The following is a 24,348-nucleotide window of genomic DNA, read 5'->3' as shown; positions in this document are numbered from 1 at the left end:
CCCGCGATGCTCACTTCTTGGAGCCGCTCTGTGTGCCCTGGGCGGCGCAGCTGTAGTTCCCGACGAGGCTGCCAAAGCGCACAGCCACGGCCGTGTCACAGTCGTCCACGGTCACCACGGCCACCTTCTCTCCAGACGGCCCGTGGGGCAGGCCCAGGCGGCCGATGTTGGGCTGTGGGAAGAGAAAACACAGAAGGCGTCAGCGTGTTGGCTACAAGCGCCTGAGGCAGACCTGCTGGTGCCAACATGTGCCTCCCACCCACGGGCGGTGAGGACGTGGGAAAGCCACAGGCGGACAGCTGTGTTTTAAATCGATTCCCCAAACCAGCTGCCCTGGGTACCCCTACAATTTATGTTCCTCCCAGAACCTCAAAATGTGATCTTACTTGGAAATAAACGGTCTGCAAATGTAATCAGCTAGGACGGGAGCCCACAGCAGCAAGCTGGACCCTGGTGACCTCATAAGGCAGGCCCGGACACAGACCCGCGGGGAGAGGGCCACGCGGCCTCGGAGGCAGGCAGGGTGACACGTGCCAGGCCAAGGGGCCCCAGGGACGGCCCGCGCCACCAGCATCTGGAGACACAAGGAAGGCCCCCCTCCTCAGAGCCCCCTGGGGGCAGCTCGGCCCCGCTGCCACCTGCATCTCGGACTTCTGGCCTCCATGACCATGATGGAGCAAAGTTCTGCATCCCAAGCCCCCCAGGTGTGCTAATCTGTTACAGCAGCCGACGCCAAGACGCTGAGACGCCTCCTGAGACGCCTCCTTCCGAACATGCGCTTCTGCCTGTGAGCCAAGCGCTGGCTGGACCGCGGGCCACACACCTCCTGACCAGGTCCTGCGCACCCCTCGGTGCTCCTAGAGTGTGGGCCTCCGGGGGCTCCCAGTCACTCCTGGGCCAAGGCCTGTCCTTGTCCTGGAATGACCCTCCTGTGCCCTTTACTGGCCTGAAGTCAACCACCCTTGGTGCCCCCAAGATCAAGCCCCTACTCGCCCCCTAAGCTTGCCCCCTAGGCCGTCCCTGAGGGCCTCACCAGCACAGCCTCCCCGCCTGGGGCCGGGTCATAAGAATTCCTCTGGACGGGGTGCCTGGGGGGCTCTGTCGGTGAAGCATCCGCCTTCAGCTCAGGTCATGACCTCAAGGTCCTGGGATCGAGCCCCACATCGGGCTCTCTGCTTGGTGGGGAGTCTGCTTCTCCCTCTGCCTCTCCCCACTGCTCATGCTCTCTCTCTCTCAAATATATATATATATATATATATATATATATATATATATATATATAAACACACACATACATATAAAGAATTCTTCTGGAATTGGTGACTTGGGGTATAGCCGGCTCACTTCTAGAAGAAGCAGGTTCCTTCCCCAAGGGGGCTGAGGTTAGTGACCAACGACAGTAACTCCCAGGAAGCCTCACCCCGTCCCCGGCACCCCCCATGTCTCCTGACCCTTGAGGACACAGAGCACACCCACCCAGACAGGCCGCAGGCATCCCCCCAGCACAAGCCTGGGAGTCTGTGCATGCCACCACACAACAGAAGCACGCAGGTCTCAAAGTTCCAGAAATGTAGCAGGCAGCCGAGAGCTGGCTCGGGCTGGGCCAGGCGGCTGGACTCCCTGCCCCATCTGTCCAACCCGATCGCAAGACCCGCCCTCCATGGGGTGGCTTGGATTCATCTGGGTGGCGTGTGCAAAGGGCCACCGGGCCTCACAGTCAGCACACGGCGCACAGGGCTCCTTCCTCCCAGAGAGGATGTGCTCTCCCGGCCCCAGCAGCTCTACTCATTGCCTCTAAAAACAACAGCCTCAGTGCCCCCACTTGAGGGCTCTGGGGTCTACTCGAGTGTGTAACACGGTGAGATTTTACACTTCTTTCTGATAGTACTGGCAACAGGGAGTTGTAAAAACACAGAATTTAATTACATCATCTCCATGCCTTTTAATAGGGAAATAACCACCGCACAGTTCCTTTAAAAAGAAATCTTTAGGTCTTCAGAGAAGTAAAGAAGTACCCATTCGATCGAGGACACTGGGCTGGGAGGCAGGACAAGGAGCTGCTGGTAACAGGAGCTCAGCCAGGTGGCCAAACTGTGTGACACCAGCGGCTGCCCCATCAACCCTGGCAATGTCTGCCCTCCCCCCAAGTTGTGCGGTGCACTGCCTGCACCACCGTACATAATGACCCCCCTGCTGAGCCTTCCACTCCCTCCTGGCCAACCATCTGACTGGACAATGCCCATTGCTGAACCTCGGCTTCTCTGCCCACAAGAGAAGGCTCTCAGAATACCTGTCCTCCCTCTGTTCCAGGGACCTCGAGAGTGACATCAATATGACACATGGTTCTCCCGGGAACCCTTCTTTGATAAATCCAAGAGGGGCTTTTACCATGTCACCCAGTACCCTCCTAGCTCCTGCATAATCTTATTTTATTTCTAAAGATGTCATTTATTCATAAGAGGCACAGAGAGAGAAGCAGAGACACAGGCGGAGGGAGAAGCGAGCACCCTGCAGGGAGCCCGATGCGGGACTCGAGGGCAGATGCTCAACCGCTAGGGCACCAGGGAGTCCCTCTAATCTTCTTTTTATTTTATTTTATTTTTTTTTAATTTACGACAGTCACACAGAGAGAGAGAGAGGCAGAGACACAGGCAGAGGGAGAAGCAGGCTCCATGCACCGGGAGCCCGACGTGGGACTCGATCCCGGGTCTCCAGGATGGCGCCCTGGGCCAAAGGCAGGCGCCAAACCGCTGCGCCACCCAGGGATCCCTCCCTCTAATCTTCTTGATGTCCTTTTACATCCTCTGATGGGATCACGAGATCTGATAAGCAATATCCTTAATGATTTCACCTTCGGTTAAGCAACAGTTAGAGGAGTAGAAAAAATAATCTGCTTCTCGCTCTGTTGCAGCAGCCTGCTTTGGAAAAACATGCGCAAGTGCCTATTACGGGCCGCTTAAGTGCTAGGTGCCATCCTGGGGGAAGAGCTGTCCCCAGGCTGTGTGAGTCCCGCATTATCTTTACAACTTATAATTTGCATTTTTGGGGATGGGTGGGAGACTTCTCCGAGGGCATAAACGCCATTTACACTCTAATGAAGCAGAGCTGCTGTTTGCAAAACTGCCGTTGCTCATCATCTTCGGGCCAGGGTTCTGGGCGAGGGAGGAACAACTGGAGGCAAAAGCCCCCGGAATAAATCAACATGTGCATTTAGAGTAGCACCAGCTCCCGGGATGGAGTCCCGCATCAGGCTCCTTGCATGGAGCCTGCTTCTCCCTCTGCCTTTCTCTCTGCCTCTGTGTGTGTGTGTGTGTGTGTGTCTCATGAATAAATAAGTAAAATCTTTAAAAAAAAAAAATAGAGTAGCACCAGCTGAGCTCAGGCCTACTGCAGAGCCTGGCATCAAAGTAGCAAGAGCACCTTTTAGGAAAACAGACAAGAGTCTGATAAACATCGTCCAACACCAGCTTCTCCCCGGCCCAAGGGCCCTTCTGGCCACAAAGCCAAGCATCCTCAGATCAGAAACTAAGGGGACCGACCAATAGCAGAGCCACAGTGGAGTACCCGGGGAAACCCTGCTCCTTAGAGGCCCCGCACTGTCCCGTCCCTTCTCAGGCTCCGCAGGACATCCACAGGCAGGGGCCAGAGACACAAGGAGGGGTCAGAGTTACGGCAGGACCTGGCAGCGCCCCTGCTGGGCAGACCCCAGAAGCTGAGGACAGAGACCCCCACTAATACCTGCTCCCGGATGTTCACAGCAGCGCCGTCGACAATAACGAGAAGGTGGAAACCACCCCAATGTGTGTCTGCAGAGGCTGGGTGAACAAAATGTGGCCCATCCATTCCAGAGCATTCCGATCCGGCCTTTACAAAGTACGAAGCACCGACAACTGGTTACAGGGCAATGAACCTCCAGAATGTGACGCTGAGGGAAAGCAGCCCTGACGTGAAAGGTCCCGTGTTGCAGATTTTTTATGTGAAGTGTCCACAACGGGCAGATCCAGAGATGGTGGTTTCGGGGGCCTCCCCAGGGGGAAATCGGGAGGCACTCCCGGTGGCTGCAGAGTCTCCTCTGAGGGTGCCAGACAGACCTCCGATCTGGATGGAGGTGGCGGTGGCTCCATGTTGCGAACCCACTAAATGGCCCTGAGTTGTTCACTTGACAACGAACGGTTCGTTCTACGTTATGTGAATTTCAATTGTCTGGGGGGGCACCCGCCATCCTCGGGCCCCTTGGCCCTGTCTACCTGGTAACCATCGGGAAGCCCCCTCCCGTGGTGATCTGGAAAACAGGGATAAAATACACCATGTGGCCTTCCTGCCGAGATCATCACCGGCAATGAAACACCAGAGGAGACGGGGAGCCCTTGGCCAGGGTGGGAGGCGTGCACGTCACTGCGCAGGCAGCCCCATCAGGATGCGGAAACGGAAGACGAAGACACCAGCAGGTGTGCCGGACTTGGGGTCAGGTCATCTGTTCTTGCTGAGCAAAGACAAAGGGCGTCTTAGCCCGCTCGGCCAGTACAGAGAAGGAGCCCCGGCGGGGCAGAAACCGGAGGACCGTGGCAGCACCAGGCTTGCTTCCGTGCGCCCCACCTCTCGTGTTTGAAGAGGAGAGAGCAGCTTAAGCTGCTCATTCAGAGCACGGACGCGGGGATTTGGCACAGGCGAATGAGAGAGAGCTCGCTGGTGCTCTGCTGGCACGGGTACAGAGGAACGAGATGAACAAGACAAAACCAACGGTCTCTAATATTCTTAAGAATTGTGAAGGCTTGCCATGCATTGGCACAAAAGAAAGAAGATACGGGAACTAAAGGGGTCACATGGCAACAGTTCTCACGTTGGAAGGGGGCTGGACACGGGCAGGGCGAAGGCTGGTGTCGCCACATCTCTCCTCCTCGGGCTCTGCCGGCCCAGTGAGGCAGCCGCCCAGGCCTGGGGGATCCTGCACCTGTAGCCGCCAGGCCTGGACGCCCCAGGTCTGAGCAAAGCAGGCACACAGGAGGCCCGAGCCAGCCAGCAGGGCCTGCACATGGTGACGCCTGCACCCATCGAGCGCACAGGTCCTGAGCAGACCCCGCCACAGGGCAGGTGGATGGGGGCCAGCGAGGACACACCCCAGCATGAGCACCCCTGCCGCCCACTGAGAAACACCGAGAAGATGCCATGTGCTTTGGGGAGGGACCCAAAAGCAAAAAAGCTTTGCAACTCTGAACCGATCCAGATTCCTGATTCTCAGTAAGTCAATCAGAAGTCATCGCTTAGGGCCTGTTTCTCTTTACCTTACTTCAATTTTCTTCTCTACGTGCAGACCCCCCCCACCCCCCAGGATGTCCCGTTCAGGCGCTCTAAAGCAGCGGGTGGAGATTTTCTCGTGTGCACAAAAGCGTTTGGTCCTCACGAAGTACTCACATTTCTATGGCCTTTTACCCCGCTGCAAACAATTCCTCATCGAGGAAGCCGATGGGGTTTGGTTTCAAGTGCTGGATGCGGGGGGCTCCTGGAAACCAGACACCGGGAGCTGCAAGTCTTGGGAAATAAACGGATTCGTGCTCCGTGTCAGAAAGGCTCAATTAGAATTCGTATCAAAGAATTCACACACGGCTGGACTTTTGGAATGTCTTCAAGAGTCAACATGCAGCCTCGAACACATACCGCGCTATCACTTCTCAAACACGGTGAGGTTCAGACTGGACGTGAGGGTCTGGGGGGCACAGCCTGCCGGGCGACGACCGCCGCCCCAGGAAACGTGGCCCAGACCCCGCCGAGTTCCGCACACAGGTGACCAGCCCTCCGTTGGAAGCAGGCACAACCTTTCTTCGAAGCATGTTGGCAGACGCGGTCGAGAGGATAACATCCAGACCAGGCTCCCAGGATCCACGGCAGATTCGTAAGGAGCATCCTTATTTGCAGGGACTCCCCGCCAACGCCACACAAGGAAGGGGAAGAGGAGGAACAAGGGAAAGGCGGGTTGCAGAACCTGGGTGTCTAACCACTTGCCGTCACCTCACCCCTCTGGTCTGTCTCAAGGCACTTAGGCTACTTGATATTTCTCATCCGGACTTGCCTTGCTTTTCCCACCCTGCAAACCAAGTCCCTGCTGCAGGACCCCCACCTGCCCGCTCCTACCAGATCCCGGGACAAGGCTTGGCCCCCATCGGGCACAACGAACGGATGCCACGCATGGCAGGCTCACCTACACCCCGGATCTGCCACACGGTAAATGCCGGAGGAACCCCAAGTGCTACACTGACTCGACGGGTTTCCCCAAATGGTGAAACTGGCCACGCGTCTTGGGAACTCAGCCCACGAGTCCGTGTCTCCAGGAGGATAAAATGGCTTGCTCACCGAGAACCGGGCTGCCCCTCCGTGGGGAGCTGGTGCGTACGGCCAGCGCCTGCAGACGGTTCTAGAGCAACAGCTCGTTCCCCTGTTACATGTCACCTGCACTGACCATCAGGGGGCTGGGGTAAAAAGTCAACTGGATTGCCAGCAGAAGCTCAGGGTTCCCCAAAATTAATTGCAAAAGTATTTACTTCTCAAGCTTAACAGGCAGGATTTGAAAAAAATTTTTTCTTGATTTTTTTTTTTCCCATAAAGACGTTAGAAATCTATATCCTGAGGACGCAGCATCCGCCTTAGCGTAAGGCAGCAACAGGCTGGGCTGCAAGCACACCGGCCTGGGCCCTCAGGCCAGGCCCCTTACTGGCCACCAGGTGGGGCAGACAGTTCTGAACTCGGACGCATAAGACTAGGCCAAGTTCCTGCACACAGCTGCGGCGGAGTGGGCAGGAGCTCCCTAGTCCTCACTGCTGGTGCAGGATCCTTAGTGCTCGGAGCCAGGGCAGCCTCTTCCAGAGTGGGGAAGCTCACAGCAACCACGGTGGAGGCATTTGGGAGCAAAACAGAAAAGTAGATCTGAACCTCTTTGCAGGGAGCCTGAAGCTGGTGCGGCTGGTCAGGCTGCCACGCCAACGTGAGGCCCAGCGTTGAAAGCCTGAGGCCGACAGGCGACACAGGACAGCAGGGTCCACAGCCTCTGTCGAGTGTCGCCTCCTGGAGGCCAAGAAGTCACATCCTGACCCCACTCAGGAAAGTCACCTGACTTCCTTGCCCACCAGACTCATCTGTAAAATGGATAAAAATAGCACCTCCCTTGTAGGATCAAATAAACACATAACGTGCATGAAGGGCTCGGCACCGCATTGGGCACAAGGGGAACATTGCACAAAAGTCCGCTGTTGCCCTGTGGTTGCTAAAAAGATGGTAAGGAAAACACACACAAAAAAGTGCAAATGGCTGTCCTCCCTGTATTTCTGTTGCCTTAATATTTTCCCGTAGTTTTTAAAAAAAGTTCTATGTCTTTAGAGAAAAAAAAAAATGAGCAATTTGCAGCTTGCACATCACCGTGTCTTTGGGGAAGCAACTGGTTCTTCTCCAGGGCTTGAAAAGAGAGCGGCCCCAGAATATACTGGATGGCGCCAGCAGACTCTTGTTATTTGGGGGCATTAAAAAGAAAAGATTTTCAACAAGAGTCAGAACCAACTGCTCACTTTACAGAGTTTTTTTTTTTGTTTTTTGTTTTTTTTTTTAATTTACACCACCAGCATCTTCTGTTTCTCCGGCAAGGTGGCTGATCCCAGTTCACGAACAATTCTGGCCATGGGTATAAGAGGGGCCCTGTGCTCTACTGGTGGATGCGGAACACACGGAGGACCGTCGGGGCCGAGGGCTGGCCCTGGATACAAAGAGCGTCTCCGCAGGCCCCAGTCATCTCCGTGGGGATGACTTTCATTCTGGAAGAGGTCCACGGGGCACGGCGCCAGCCCCTCACTGGCCTGGCCCTCCAGCAGACAAAAGCTCCCGGGGTCTGTGAGGGGCCAGGAGCCTTGGCGGCTGTCGCTGCTGGTGGGGGTCGGGTTCCCCCTCCGCAGCTTGGCCAGCAGGCTCTCCAGCTTTTCTGGGAACCAGGGATTTATGCAGATTTGCTCAGAGGGGGTCTTTTCTCCAATGACAAATGAAGAGCTCAAAATAGGGGTTCCTGAAGTTCATGCAGAAACTTGGGGTGACATTCCTTCTCTTGGATGCTCTGCTCAAGGCAAACTGGGGGGGACATCCAGGCACCGATGAGAAGCTCAATCCCTCTACACGTGGGGTCCCCAGATCTGACGGTTGGCTACCTCTGCTGCACCAGAGGTGGGGCAGCAGCCCCCCGGGGCCCGCACACCGGCAGAGGCACCCAGAGCCTGGGAGGGAGGGGCCCCTGGGTTCCCAGAGGCCGCCCCTGCACTCAAAACCCCCCCTCCCAGGACGCACGGCTCCTGGAGGGCCAGTCACCCCAGGCTGCAACGATGTACGGGCCACAGGGTCACCCTTGCAAAAAGCCTCTTCAGATAAAGGCAGAAAGGCTTATGGGAGACGTGCAGGCTTACACACTCACACGTGTGACTACACACATTCCCCAGTGTGCCTGTGCGCACACACGTGCATGCACACTCCTGCGAGGCCCTGCCTACGCCAGCCGGGACCCTAACAGACCCCACCCCGTCCCCAGAGACGGGACAGCAGCACAAAGCCTCACAGGCCCTGGGCTCCCCCCAGCGTCCGGGAATCCGGGCTAGCCCTTGGATCCGCGGAGTCCACGAGTGGGTGAGACCCACTGGCCCCAGCTTGGCCCAGCCCTGGCCCCCATGGCCTTGCTCTGGGACTCAGTTTCCTCCTCCACTAGGGGTGGACGTGAGGACCGTGGTCAGTAAATGTCCTCGTCCCCAGGGTGGGGCCCCCCAGAAAGCTGGAAAGGATGGGGGGTGTGAGGCAGGTGGCAGGTGCAGGATAGCGACAGCGTCCAGACCGGAGCCCAGGCCCGAGGCTGACTTTCCACAACCAGGCCGTGGAACACCAAGGCCCCAGGGCGCGGCTGCGTGAGTCCTGGTCAATAATTAGGTTTCCACAGCAGGTGGCCGTCCAGCATCTGATGAGGCCAAGTTTGGACAGGAAGCATGTGAGCTCCAGCCCCCGGGCCGCCCCCGGGCTGGGGCCCCTGCCTCCCTTGGGGACTGCCAGCCCAGATCCCCGTAGAGGCCGCTCACGGGCTTTCCTCTCCACCTGCTGGGTTCCCAGGGAGGCACCGAACCTTCCAGGCCCAGATGAAGGCTAACGTGGTTGCAGACACTGCCCTCGGACGCGGCGGGTGAATGCTACGTGGCGGGTCACGAGAGCGTGGATATTCGGTGTTTGTCCCCTACCCGCTGGTGCAGACACAACAGAGGTCATTCCCATCCTGGAGAAACTGGCTGCATCCGGGGGAAATGCCACCGGGGAGAAATGAGCGCGCTCGCGCTGCGGCCCGGAGGCCCGGGCAGTAAATCTCAAACCCCTGTGCCTGCAGCTCTGCGTCGGGGCAGAGGCGAAGCCCGCGGGACCCCTCCCGTCCCAGAAAGTCTTGGTGGATGCGGCAAAAGCTTCCTAAACGTTAAAAAGTATAGCTTCTTTGTCTCGAACATCCTGTAGATCGAATGGGCTCTTTAGCAGAAAGTTGAAAGGAAGAAAACAAAATTGGTTCACGGTCCTGTCCCCCAGATGACTCCTGCTTAACTGGTGAGAAAATATAAAACACAGAAAGATCACAGAAAGCTACAAAGTGAACACGAGGGACGTCTTTTGCATCCTCTTCCTGCCCACAGTTGTCCACCACGCGGCAGACTGTTCACAAAAGAGCCACGACGACGCTCCTGCCCCAGAATCGTAAGGAATGATAAATATCTGACGTTTTAAGACATTACACTTTGGGGTGGTTTCTGACCTCGCAGAAGGTTTCTGATACATGCTGTTGATGGATTTGGGGTTTTTTTTGGGGGGGGATACCCTTCATAAAAAATATGCATATGTCAGCACATGTTTTTTTTTTTCTCTTTTCTTTTTTTTTAAGATTTTATTTATTTAATTGAAAGACAGACAAAGAAAGCATGGGCGAGGGGAGGGTCAGAGGGAGAGGGGGAAGCAGACCCCCCGATGAGCAGGGAGCCCAACGTGGGACTTGATCCCAGGACCCCGAGATAATGACCTGAGCCGAAGGCACACCCTTCACAGACTGAGCCACTGAGGTGACCCCAGCACATATTTATAAACCTTTCAAAGTTCCTCTAATTAAGCCTTTTATTTTGAAATAATTTTAGATGTGCCTGCAATTGCAAAATAAAAAATAACAGAGATCCCAGGTGACTTTACCCCGTTTCCACCAACGGGAAACATCCTGCAAAACAGTGGGAGTGTCACAGGTGTGACAACCTGGTGGGGACGCCGACACGGCAGGATGGAGAACATTCCATTCCCACTGGGACCCCACCTGTTGTCCTTCTGCAGTCACGCCTACATCCCTCCTGCCCTCCCCTCGACCCCAGAAAACCACTATCTCATTCTTCTCCAAGTCTGTCATCTCATCACCTCAAGGATGTTTTATAAATGGAATCACGCAGCACGTAAGCTCGGGAGGCTGGCTTTTATCACTCAGCATGTGTCTCTGCTGCGAGCACCCGAGTCTCAGCCCCTGCGCCTGGAGACGGACGCGCCACGGCCCGTCTCACCATTCGCCCACGGGGGCCGCTGAGCTGCTTCCAGGCGGGGGCTGTCGTGAACAGGCGTGTACAGGCTTCCGCGGGGGACATGAGCTGCATGGAGTCCCGAGGGACCCAGCCCCTGGTTTTTCTTCTTCTGTGCTTTTATTTTTAAGATTTTATTTATTTATTTGACAGAGAGAGAAAGAGCACAAGTGGGGGAACTGAGCCACCCAGGCACCTCTCTGTGCGGTCGTCATCTGGTTTTTATACCAGGGCACCACTAACGGCCCAGGGACCTGGGAAGCATCCCTTCTTCTTCTATTTTTCTGGAAGGGACTGTATAGAATTGGTGTCATTCTTTAAACATTTGGTTGAATTCTCCAGTGAAACCATCTGGGCCTCGAGAATTGATTTTCAGGAGTTTTTAAATGACAAATTCCAGGGCACCAAGGTGGCTCAGTGGTTGAGGGTGTGCCTTCAACTCAAGGCATGGTCCCAGAGTCCCAGGATTGAGTCCCGCATCGGGCTCCCCTCGAGGAGCCTGCTTCTCCCTCTGCCTGTGTCTCTGCCTCTCTCTGTGTGTGTCTCATGAATAAATAAAATCTTTTATAAATAAATAAATAAATAAATAAATAAATAAATAAATAAATAAATAAATAAATAAATTTCAAATTCCATTTCCTTAACACCAAAGTGATCATTCAATTATTTACTTATTGGGTGGATTGTGGCAGCTTGTGTTTTTGAGAAATTGGACCATTTCATCTGGGCCTTAAATGCACATATGTAGGGTTGTGTGTGAAATTCCTCTGCTACCCCTGCTGCCCGCAGGGTCTATAGGGAAATCCCATTTTCTCCCTGACATTGGGAACTGTATTGTCTTTCTTTCCTCGTCAGTCTTCCTAGAAGTTTACCAGTTTTACTGATCTTTCCAAAGCTGTTTCATTGATTTTCTGTATTTTTTTTCAACTCCTCTGGTTTCTATTCTTATCTTTATTATTTCCTTCCTTCTGCTTGCCTGCTTTGACTTCATTTTACTCTTATTTTTAGAGGTTCTTAAGGTGGAAGCTTAAGATTTCTGATTTGAGACTTTCCTTTTCTTCCTCGGAGTATTTTTAGTGCTATGACTTTTCCTCTCAGCACAGCTTTAGCTGCATCCCACGTATTTTGTATTTTCATTGCCCCTAAATTTATAACAAACTTTAGACAAACTTCCTTCTTTTCTTCCTCTATTTTCTGAATAATTTAATACATCAGCCATATCTCTGTTAAGGCCCCTTGTTCCCAGCACCTGTGGGAGTCACTGGTAGAGTCAGGCCCACAGACAGAATGGCTGGCAAGTCAATGGCCCCAGTGGGCCAGCACACTGTTTAAATAACAGTAAGGTGAAAAAATAAATAGCCATATTGAGAATAACAGCAACAGGTTTCTCACTGAGAGAAAAGAGTTACAAACATGAAAAAGGAAAAACCAGAATGACCCTGTCATGTTGGGATGGAAATCAAGGTTTTCAAGAAGTAGGGATGAAAGAAATATGAACTTCGTCATGTGCGTACATGTCTATGCACACACACACACTCACACACACATACATGTCCGAGCTCTGCCCAGTGAGGGAGATGGTGAGTGAGAGGCCCCAGCAGCAACGAGCACACCTGGCACCTGGATCTTGGTTTCTAAATGCCATTCATTGAAAAAAAAAAATCCAGAGTTTCGTGGGTAAATGGCTGATTCCGTGGCTGGGGCAGAAATAGTAGAAAATAGGCCTGGAATGTCTTTTTCTGCCAAAAAAGCAAAGTAGTGCTAATAAAAACAATGGTGGTGCCAAAAGGCCGGAGCTATATACAGCTGGCATTTACACCTGCATCCCTTTAGCCAAGTCTGAGACATGGGCCAAATAGGAAACAATCTGAACATCAAATTGATGAAAACAAAAAGTTACGCTCCATCAAATAAAAGAGGAATTTGTGAAACCATAGTAATATAAATAAATAGAAAGAAGAGAGAACTCCTTGTTACAGCAGAAAGCCAACCAATACATGTGGAGAGCGTGATGGAATTAGAACACGGCCGACGTTCAGCACAGTGACACCTGACACAGGTGTGACCACCGAAGGAGCTCAGACCGGCAGGTGCAATGCGAGGAGGACACATACGGGGCGGGGGGGGGGTGGAGGAGGATAGAGAATAATAAAGCAAAGGTGGAAAAATGTCAACAGTGGGGCATCTGGGCAAAGGGAATATAAGTTCTTGTTTTAATTTTGCAACTTTTTTGCAAGTTTTCAATTTGAAATTAAAAACTATATGGCGTGGGGCGCCTGGGTGGCTCAGTCAGTCAAGCATCCCAACTCTTGATTTTGGCTCAGTCACCATCTCAGGGTCGTGAGATCGAGCCCCTGTCAGGCTCTTCGCTGGAAGGGGGGGTCTGCTTGGGATTCTCTCTCTTCCTCTGCCTCTGCCTCTCCCCCTGCTCACGCTCTCTCATGCGTGTGTGCTCTCTCTCAAATAAATAAATAAATCTTTAAAAAAAAACGCATATGGTCTACAACCTGGTCTTCGGTGTGCTTGTTACACCCATGAACAACATTCTTAGCAATCTTTCCACATCAGCACCCAGAGCTCGACCTCATTACTTTTCAGGGCTGCACAACATCGCATTGCATGAACAACCCTCCATTCTACTGAATACCTTCCCTGTTCCTGTAGGCTGGACTCTACAAAAGAATAATCCATCCCCTTCTATAAAAACGATAATTACAAATGCTGCCATTTGTGTGATGTTGGAAACACATACGTGCCTGTCACTCTACTAAGAGCCATTTATTTTCCATCTTTCTGGACGCATCTCACAAGGATAGGCTCTTGGGTGCTCTATCACAAACAAGCACAGCCCACACACCTCTCTTGTCTGGCCCTGTGCTTGGGGGAGGAGTGGGGAGGGGAGAAGTCAAGGTCATGCAGGCCTATTTGTCCAGAAGAATCAGCTCAAAGGTGGTACGCACCTCTGCTCCTCCTCCTCCCTCTCCTTCCCCCCTCCCTCCCCCTACTCTGGAACAGGAGCTCTCACATGGCAATGGTTTGATGACTTCTGTGCCTGGCATGCAGTAGACACTCAATAAATGCTCCACGTTTCCATGAATGACCATGGCATTAGGAAAGGGCTGCAGGGAGTGACCAGGAGGACCAGGCAGCCACAGCCTTAGGACCACACACCCATTTAAGCACAGGGGTCTGTAGGACTGACCCCAGGAAGGCTTCCATCAAAACCAGCCTGAGACAATGGGGCACCCAGATGGCTAAGTTCGGTTAGGCATCCGACTCTTGGTTTCAGCTCAGGTCGTGATCTCAGGGTCGTGAGATCGAGCCCCATGTCAGCCTCTGTGCTCAGCACAGTCTGCTAGAGTTTCTCTCTCTCCCTCTGCCTCTGCCCCCCTGATTGTGTGCACGTGCATGTATGCATGCTCTCTCTCTCTGAAATAAATAAATCCTAAAAAATGACAAAAACAAAAACAGAAAACCCAGCCTGAGATGAGACTATGGGCAGAAGCCCTGGAGCTTTCTGGAACACTCAGCGAAGCAGAGGGGGACCTCCCCCAACCCCGGAGTGTGGTGTATGGGGTCATTCCTCTGCACTGCCCTACACATTGCCCACTTCCCTCGGGACACCTGGAGTTTAATGTGTGGCTCAGACCCAAGAGGTTAGGAGGGACTTGAAGAAACCCAGGGTCTGAAGTGCCCCAGGCTGGGCAGAGTAGCTCCCAAGGACGGCCTGCACCAGGCAGCCCCTTGCCCCAAGGTCCTGGAAATGTCAAACACCTGGCTGCTGCGCCCAATTAGAAGCAGAGGATGCTGGTGCTGGAGGGAGACTTTCTGTTCAGCTAGAGCTCCCCTTGTCTTTATGAAAATACTTTCAGCGCTTGGCAAAGGCAGCCCACATCATCTCAGAATGCCCCAAGCCAGAACAGGTCAAGCCCATGGAGGCTTGTGCAGCCAGACCCATCACGAGGGTCTCCACTACCTCGTCCAGGCACGTGTGTCCCCCACTGAGGTGCCTCTGGGGACACATGACAATGACTGGAGATAATTCTGGTTGTCATAACTGGGGGTGCTACTGCTGGCACCTAACAGCCAGAAGCCAGGGACACCGCTCAACATCCTACAGCACAGAGGACAGGCCCTCGGAACAAAGAATGAGCCACCACTGATGGGTGTCAACAGTGCCGAGGTGGACACACCTGCGTAATGCACCTCACCTCCTCCTAAATCCCTTCTTCACCCAATGTCGAAATCCCAGTCGAGCTGGCCCAGCCTCACACACCAACTTCACCACCCATCGTCTCCGAGCCCCAATGCGTCCCAGGAGCACCCCTCCCTGGCACGTCCACGTCTGCCCAGCAGTCGGGAGGTCGCTCTGCAGACTCCTAGCGGGCACGGCTGGCTTGGGCGGACACTCCCTGATGCCACAGCCACGGTAGTCACGAGTAAGATCCTTGTTTCCCCGGGATCTTACTAAACATCTTGTCGATGACGTGACTCTGCCCCCAGCCCCGGGCTGAGAGATTCTGGAACAAGGCGAGGGGCCTGATCCCTGCAGATGCCCAGCATGAGAGCATTGGGCACACAGCAGGTGCTCAGGGAGTGAGGAACTCCCGTTCACGGAATCCTCTCCAGGAAGAACAAAAGACAAGCTGCCTACGTGAGAGCTGTTTCCATAGGGAGCGCTGCCCCACGCCCTGCCCCACGGCCACCCCACAACCAATCCTGAGTTCCAAGTGGGAAAGACAAACCTTCCCCACTGGGCTCGCTCACTCTTCTGCACGTTGGGGGTGCGAATATTTATGCTGCAAAACAGCCTCAGAAAAAATGCACATGTGCTTTTGAAAACACCTTCCCAGAAAAAAGCCCAGCTCTCGTGTGTCTTGCCTTCATGGAAGGCAAATCGCATGGATCTCATCCCCGGTGTCATCAAGGAGAGAAAAGTCATCGGACTTTGCCCTGCGCCCTGCACGGGAGGCTGACCCACGTGGAACGTATCCAGGGCTCACTGTGTCTGTCTTCTGGCTGGCTCTGGCCAATGGGAGCCCAACAGGAGACAGGAGGGAGGGCAGGGCGAGCCGTCGGGGGGGCCTCCACCAAAGGTCACTGCTCCACACCCGCAGCTTCTCTTCACAATTCGGTCTTTGTGGGTTCAGCCCTACCCTTGTTCCTCCAGACCTGCAGACGGTCATGGCCCTGCTGCTGCCACCAGACCCGAGTCACACGTGGGCCCCCGTGTATGCCCCCTATTTTGGGAATAAGCCCTGCTGGGACTACCCTGTTGGAGGGCTCCCTGTTTCCGGGGAGGACCCTGCCTGATAAGGCAGCCCCAGGCCCCCGAACACTTAGGGAGGGTCACGGGCCCCAGGGGTTCCCACACTGATGCAAGAAACATGGAGCAGGGCACACCTTGGAGAAACGGGTCAGGGAGGGCACGGGAGGCAGAGCCAGGCAGCAGGTGAGCGCAGGGAGGGACGCAGGAGGGGGCCTCTGACAGCACCATTCGTCCCTCACTCCCTGCCCTGAATTCTTCAGATATGTCGTCTGGCACACAGGGCGCAGGTGAGGGCGCAGGGCCCAGGTGCTCAGGAGCCCAGGCAGGTGGGTCCACACTTAGGCCCACAGTTGGCATGGACGAGGTTCGAGGGCACAGCCAGCGGCCCTCAGGGACCTTCCCCGAGTCATCTTTGCTCCTTATTCCAGGGCTTCCCACCTTGGGGCCAGCAGCCCTCCCCGCCACCTGCAAACAGGCCTGCAACCTGCCGAGACCCACCTGCCTCGCCGAGGAGCATCGCTGCCGCTGGGGAAGAAGGGCCTCGGGCAGAGACGAAAAGTCACGTGGAAACAACAGGACCCCCTCCCGCCCCCGCAGGACCCTACCCGACTGCGTGACCCGCAAAACCCGGAACAGAGGCCTGAAGACACGCGAACACGGCCGAGTTTCTTCCATCGAATGATCTCAGGCAAGAAAGGAAGGAGCTGACCCCGGGGCAGGATGGGCCTAATCTCGCCCGAGGGCCTGGCGCAGCGGCCGAAAGGCTGGCCCTGGGCACAGAAGTGGCGACCGCAGGGACTCACCTCTGCACGGCCCCTAGGGGGGCTCCCTCCTCCGGGACAGTCCAGGGACACCGCAGAGGGACCTGACCTGGGGTGCTACGCAGAGGGTCGCGGCCAGCAGGCAGGCAGTGGCCGAGGACGAGGTACTAGGAGCAGGGGTGGCCCAATCAGGGGTCCCGACCCTGCTCAACTGTTGCTTGGGCCATTGGATGATTCTGGAACCCGCTCCGTGCAGGCACCTGGATAGGGACGCTGAGGCCGACCCAGGTCCTGCAGCCCAGAGCCTGCAGCCTGGCCTGGGGAGGTGGTTCCCACACAAGCAGGGAGGAACAGTCACTGCGTGTGCTTTCTTTGCTTTCCTGGCAGAGCGTGGCCTCCGGAGGGTCCCCTCGGCCTCAGCCAACAGGCTGGCACCCTACCTGGCGCTCAGCCACTGGACAGTGCTGACTGCTGGTGTCCAGCCCCGGGAACAGCACAATGGCAAGAGCCTGGGGCACACAGGCCTGGCTCAGAGGGGTGCAGGGGCAACGCCGTGGGGTGGGATGTCCTTGCAAGGTGGCAGCGCCTAGCCCCGGGACAGCGGGGAGGCCAGAGGAGCTACAGTAGCTCTTACTACTCCCCCTCTTCACTCAAGGGCGCGTGCCCGGGTGTGTCTGGGCCAGAAAACCACTGACCCCAGGTCCCCGTCCTTGAGCCAGGAGGGGCTCAAGCCTCACAGGTGCTCTGCCTCCATTCTGCGTCCTCATCCTTCCCGCTGGATGCGGGAAAGCTACCCAGCCTGCATGAACAGGGACACCCGGGAGCATGGCTCTGCCCACGCGTCGGTCCTGCTGGCCAGAGCAGATTCAGGCAGATGGAACAGTCCCTGCCACTGGGACACAGGGCACACGGCATCACCCTGTCCTCGGGTGCTCCTCACCCTCCAGGTCACAGGAGCACAATCTCCTTACCTGTGCCCCAGAGAAGGCTGTTGCCCCCTGCACCCCCGGCGGGAGGCATCTCAGGGTTCGGGTTCCCCAGGAAAGAGAAGAGCCGTGAGCAAAAACCACAGTGAGGAAAAATGGGACGTTCTGATGAAAGTACTTGCTTCCTTACAAGCCAGAACACAGCAAGAAAAGATGAAACCAAAAGTGCCCACACCTTCATCACACCATTTCCTCCGACGCTCAGGTCACATCGAGGTCTGAGCGGATATTCTGGAGCTGAGTGCACAGCCACCAGGGATGGCCGGAGCCAAGGCAGCCGCAAGGAATAAACGCCTTCCATGTCTTCCTCCGCCGCAGGGTGACTCCCCGGGGTCCCTGAATCTCCCCAGCCCCACACAGGGGTCGGGGACACATTTACGCAGCCCCTCAGCCACCGCGCGTTGCCTACGTTAACTTTTCCAGCCAGCGTGGGTACTTTTTTATGTTTCAGAGTGTGGACGGCTTAAGACAGAAAAGCAGCCAGAGCCCTGCCAGTGGCCACGCAGGCTGGCGAGAAGTGGCGTGGGGGGCACCCCTCCTACCTTGTTGTAGTACTGCACCTGCACCGAGTGCCAGCGCCCGTCACTCACGCCCCCGGGGACCTGCGGTGTCACTGTGGTTGTCGTCTCACCTGCAGGTGGGGGAGGTCCAGAGAGAACACGTCAGCGGGCCACTAAGGAGTCTGGATAAACGCTCTCTTCCGACAACGCACATCATGTGTTTAATGGCTTTTAAAATAGTTTTAGTCTACAGATGTCACAATGATTCCCCATTTGGAAATTTGAGCTGTGTCTTCGGTATCTTCGGCGTTGTAAAGGACACCGCCGTGAACACCTCTGTGCGTTCCAGATTGCACCCCCCCACTCGCCCCTCCCGGGACAGGTTCCCAGTGGAATTAGGGGACTGGTGGGTGAGCACCCGTAGGACTGGAGGGGGGGTTTCCACCCAACAAGGTGTCCGGGAAGGGCTCAGAGAGCTGCTCCTGCCTGGAGAAGGGGTCCCACCTGCTGAGAAGGTGAGCTGCACCTGCTCGCTCACAATCTCCAGGGCAATGAAGTCATGCTTCTCGTTGAAGCGGCCGTTATACAGCAGCAGGGCGTTCCTCTCCTGGGTGGCAAACCTGCGGGGCCAAGCAGAAGCACGTCACAGGAGGGGTGACCCCGGACCAGAGGGTCTGCAGACGGCGAGAGCAGAAATGGGGTCTGCCCAGACGCGACAGGCCCAGCCACCAGCAGCCGAGCGCGTGGGGCCAAACACAGGGAGGACTCTCATGAGCGTCCCCGGGCACTCATTGTTCTCATCAGGAGTTGACAGCCCATAAAACCTGCTTAGCGATGTTCTTTTCTGGAAATAGGAAACCAGATTCCACAGAGGAATCTGGTTTCCACGGCCCTGTAGAAACTGAAAAGATGACATCTGAACGGTGTCCTATGAGCCACTGAGCCCATCAGAGATGTCTGGACAGAAACACATGCGGTGCATCTTCTGCGACTAGAAACAGGTCCCCACTCACGTTCACCAGGGCTCGGGGATGCCGTACCCCCCCACGCAGGGAGGCTGTGTTGATGACTATCTTGGGGCCTTTACACGAGGTCCCTCTGCTCCCAAATACTACACGCCTCCCCCCACCCACCCCAGGGCCTTTGCACTTGCTGCCCCCTCTGCCAGGAACGATCCTCCCTGGCTCTGCGGATCTCTCAGGAAGATACTAATTGCACTTTCTGTAACTCGTTTGATCCACGGCGTGCCCTCACCACATCGACTCTATCACATCACTCAAGTCTATTTCTGAAATTCTCCCGCTTATTCATTTGTGTACAAGAACCTGTGGTCCTTAAGGGGAGGGACTCTCATTCGCCACCACAACTTGGGGCCCACAACAGGGGCTGGCCCGTAGAAGCGCTTAATGATGACGTCCTGAATAAACGGATAGATGAAAGAGCACGATTGAAAGAGCAGATCCGTGAAAACGAGCAGACCTGACAGACCTCAAGCACCTGACGCATAAAGAGCCACTTATTTCAACAAGAGATACCTATTCTCAGAGATCCTCCGCCCAGCCCCGTGGTCCCAGGAAGGCCAGCTGCACTGGCCCGGGGGCTCCCTGGGTCACAGCCACACCCCCGGACGCCCTGGTCACATAGAACCTGGAGAGTCTCCTCTATGAACAGGGACTGTTTCCCGAGGGGGCCGGACGTGGGGGAAATTATTCCTTTGGATTTGGGGTTGGTTCATCTGTTTTCATGCACCCAGAGACTGTCAAGAGGATGTGACCCCAGCCTTTCCTTCAAGGGCCTTAAAATGGACATTTCTATGATTTAGACGGCCACTTACTGGGAGGCTGCACTGCTGTGGCCTACTCTTTGGACCATGGTTGGAGCTGGTACCGCGTGCTGGTGCCAAATGGTCCTGCGTGGCCACCCCCCACCTGCTGCCCCAGGGCAGGCACCCAGAGGTCCGTGCTGGACACGGAGCCCTAACAGGGGACCCAGGGCCAAGGGGAGGGTCCAGACAGGCAAGAAGAAGAGGAAAGACTAGAAACAGAGACCAAGACTTGGAGAGGGGACCAGGAAAGCAGAGCACACAGGATGGGGGCGGCTGTGGGTGCACAGGGCCGTGAGGGAGCCCAGGCACTGGGCAAACAGGAACCAGAGCGAGGAGAGTCCGCCGTAAATGAAATCACCTGAAACAGAAGCTTCCTGCCGGTGCCCAGCCCCGCTCTCCCCGCCAGGCACCTGCAGGAGGCCCCCAGGGCCCCATCCCCAAGCAACCACAGCCCCCACAGAGGAGCTGCTCTTCTGCTCACGTTTTGGGAGGATTTGGGGAGGATTTTTCATGATGTTTGCCTTTGAAGTCACTTCCTAAAGCACTGCTCACTGATTTAACGGTGCCCTGATGTCCCAGCCACGGCCACACATGGGAAACTACCCCGTATCCTGCCGTCAGATGAAATCACCTAAAAATACTAAATCGGGCAAGCAAGTGGACATCACATTATGGCACTTGGACGTTTAATTAAACGCTTTAGGGCAGCCTGAGTGGTTCAGTGGTTTAGCGCCGCCTTCAGCCCAGGGCGTGATCCTGGAGACCTGGGATCGAGTCCCACGTTGGGCTCCCTGCATGGAGCCTGCTTCTCCTCTGCCTGTGTCTCTGCCTCTCTCTCTCTCTTTCTCTTTCTCTCTGTGTCTCATGAATAAATAAAATCTATTTTAAAAATGCTTTATGTTTTAGTTTCTAAGTCTGGAGCCAACAGACTTCCTGTCGGTTTCCGGCAGGTGCGCCCCGGGGCCTGCCCACCTCCGGGACCAGGACTTCTGGTCACCTGTAGGTCAGCCTCCCACTGGGACCCCCTCCCGCGCCTTACTCGCTGCCAATGGTCACAGCATGTGAGTGAGGACTGCCAGCCATGCCCAGGTGGTGGGTCGCCACGGCTACACGGACGTCAAGATCACATGCCTCAGACGAACGCCCATCACACGCCAGGGATACGTTTGTCAGAAGACATAAAACACCTCTGATTCAGAGGGCGGGCGCCCACAGAAGCACAATGTTCTAAACACCAGGCCACACGGGGCAGAGAGTGGCCAAGAGGAATCCCACGGCAGAGCCCTGGTTTCGGAGGCTGCGTCCACGGGGTGGGCCTTCTGAGTGCAAGACGTGTGGGCTGAGGGCAGAGCCCTTTCTGAGCAGGGAAAGAGCCAGGATCCAGGGCCCGGCAGCGCGGCCCAGCTGAGCAGTCCACGTCGAAGGCTGCCACCACGTGTCCACACTACAGCTGGGGAACTGGTGGGTCATGGGGGGCACCAGGAAAGCCGGGCACGTCCTCTGCTGCCCCATGCCCTCACAGAGCGCCCCAGACAGGGCCCCTCACTGGCTGTTCTACAGGACGTGGGGAAGCCACGGACGGAGGGTCAAAATAAAACAGCAACAACCTCAAAACCGTGGGCCTCCAGGTGACCCAGGTGACCCAAGCCTCAGAACTATTTTTACAGTCAATGGAAGTGGCTCTCACCCCGCTCTCCTGAAATTCATTTTTTTTTAAGTAGTTCCACACCCAACGCGAGGCTTAAACCCACAACCCAGAGATCGAGACCCAAGATCAGTGGTTGGACGCCCCACCGACTAAGCCACCCAGGCGCCCCCTGAAATTATTCATTTTTGAGCTCAGAACCCCCAGATTGGCCGGTGGGGCCGCTGCAAGACCCAGGCAGAGAGACGCGGTGCGCGGACACGCAACGCTCTGAGGACAGGAGCTCTGGCAGTGCCACACTCACGTGAGGGAAACGGTGAAGTGGAAACGCTGCCTCAGGCCTCGGAAGGTGACAAAGGACCGGGGCGGGAAGCTCCTGGTGGTCACCTCGCAGTAGGGCCTCTCGAACTCGCCGGGAGGGCACACGCAGTGGAAGCCGCCGATGAGCAGGTTGACGCAGGTGCCTCCGTTCTTGCACACCCCGTTGGCGCAGCGGCCCGAGCGCGTGCTCACCTCGCAGTGTTCTCCTGGGGGATGAGACAGACGGTGAGAGGTTACCCCGGACCCCAGAACCTGGGCTGCCAGCGCCGCTGCCTGAGGAGCTGCGAGGCCGGGCCGAGGGTTGAGGTTCCGTGTAGACGCTGCAGGACCCGGGGGTTCCGAGGACGGAGACACCGTTGTCCGGAGCGGTGGCACCCCTGCTCCCAGTGGGTGATCGCAGGACGGGTCCCGGGAAGCACCTCCAGGGGCTCCTCCGCAGGGGGCCCCATCCCTGCCCTGCCCTCCCGGGTCCCCGCACTCTGGGGGGCAGAGTAACATGCAGGGATAGACACCCCTCTCTTGGGAGGGAATCACCTGGAAATGGTGACACTAACCGGGATCCTCACGCGCCCTCCCACACCCACGCCTGGGGCGGCGGCTGTGCAGTCAGAACAGAGGGAGACTGGGGAGCACACGGGAGCACCCTGCACCCTGGCCCCCCTGCCCCGTTGCCTCTCATGCACTAGCCCCCCGCAGCCTGCCCAATGCTGGGCCCCCCCATTTGTAATTCCGTCCAGCCCTCCCGCTGGCCTAGAAGCTCTCCAAGGGCAGAAGCCTAAACCTCGGTGACAGCAGGGTTCTGGAAGCTTCCCCAGAGAGACTGCTTCTGCCCCAGAGGCCTGTCAGACCCAGGGCACTCAGACCACATCCGCTGGGATGCTCATCAACTGGGGGGACCCTCAGGGAGGCAGCTGTCCATCCTGAGCTGACCTCTGCTGACCTCCACGGCCGCCCCCAGGAAAGCCTTGCAGTTACTCGGAGGAGCTTATGTTGGGGCCACAGGAAAAATGGACCTGCCGCCAGAATCCGAAACCAGTGGCGCTCCTGGAAGACGGGCGCTTTCTCTCTCCTTCCCCGCATACCCCCAATGCTCACCCCCAGTTCCACAGACCGAGGAAGTACAACTCGCTTGGCAGAGGTGGCTGCAGTCTGAGCCTGTCAAACACGGGGAGTTGGGGGGCTCGACGCTGCTGATGTCTCCCTGAATCCCATGACGTGTGGGGCAGCAGGCCAGTGACCCCCCCCAGGCTGAGGCCCCCAGGGCCAGGCACAGGTCAAGTGGGGGGTCTCCTCCCCCGACTCCCTGAGCAATGTAAGGAGGCTGTTCCCCGGGGCAGGGCGCCCCCAGGGAGGCTTGGCTCCCACGCTGCTGGGAAGTGAAAGGAAAGGGCTAGAAGCCCACGGACCCACCCAGACCACCTTGCAGCTCCACCCTCCATGGACACCGACACCCCCCAGGTGGCCCTGCCACTGTGCCAGGCAGGCTTGGGCTCATGCATGCACACATGCTCACAAGTGCACGCATGCACATGCACACTCAACATCACACACGCTGTACCCTCACACATGTACCCACACATGCGCCCCTGCACTCACACTGAGCTGCACACCTGCTCACACAATCACGCCCTCCCCCGCCCCCACTCCCACAGCAGCGCTCCTGGCCTCCTCCAGGTGGATGGCCCGCGGCCTTCTTAAATTCTCTACGTTCATCTTAAATGCTTAGCTTAAGGTGTGTTTGTCCTTCATACACTTCAAATTCTCTAATCTCTGCTCCAAAAATGTGCATGACATTTGGCAGTGTTTGCTCTCCGAGTTCCAGCTTGGCCTGTCAGGGGCCAAGTACAGCGTATCCTGGAATAGAGCCGCCGCGAGGGGACGGGGCGGGGTGTGCTCCCCAAACCGTGACGGCAAACAAAGGGAGGCCTGGCACGGCCCTTCCCACGGCACCCCGCCCCAGCGTTCCAGAACCAGCCATGCGGGCTGTGGTCCAGGCTGTCCCACATCCACCTGGATGAGCCTGAAGCCGACACCCCCATCGCCCCTCCTGGGCTCTGCGTGGCCCGTGTTCCTCCTTCCAGAGCAGTTTTCCATGGCTGCAGGGACACTCCCTTCCTCAGAAGGAACAGGAAGGACGGCCACGCGGGGACTTGCGCGTTCAGGCCGTCTGGCTGTCACAGAAAGGTCGAGACACAGACCAGAGGCTTATCCCTGTCCCTCTCTTGAAGATCGTGCTGTTTTAAATAAGCTGTAAATATGGGGAGTCTGGGGGGCTCAGCACTTGAGCGTCTGCCTTTAGCCCAGGGCGTGACCCCGGGGTCCCGGGATCGAGTCCCCGTCGGGCTCCCCGCAGGGAGCCTGCTTCTCCCTCTGCCTGTGTCTCTGCCTCTCTCTGTGTGTCTCACAAATAAATAAATAAATAAAGTATTTAAAAAAAATAAAA

At 56.2% G+C, this 24,348-nt stretch overlaps 1 protein-coding gene across 1 annotated transcript in view; it reads right to left on the bottom strand.

The window, feature by feature from the left end:
• The window catches only part of CELSR1 (cadherin EGF LAG seven-pass G-type receptor 1), a 135,580-nt gene that overhangs the window by 40,700 nt on the left and 70,532 nt on the right, over positions 1 to 24,348 (bottom strand). Inside the window, 4 exon segments of the mRNA XM_055329418.1 lie at positions 15 to 172; positions 18,157 to 18,245; positions 18,619 to 18,734; positions 21,889 to 22,111. Of these exon segments, the coding sequence (XP_055185393.1) occupies positions 15 to 172; positions 18,157 to 18,245; positions 18,619 to 18,734; positions 21,889 to 22,111 (586 nt within the window).

The sequence above is a fragment of the Nyctereutes procyonoides genome, unplaced genomic scaffold (assembly GCF_905146905.1).
Source record: "Nyctereutes procyonoides isolate TBG_1078 unplaced genomic scaffold, NYPRO_anot_genome, whole genome shotgun sequence".
NCBI classification, from domain to species: domain Eukaryota; kingdom Metazoa; phylum Chordata; class Mammalia; order Carnivora; family Canidae; genus Nyctereutes; species Nyctereutes procyonoides.
This window is presented reverse-complemented; position numbering and strand designations above follow the sequence as displayed.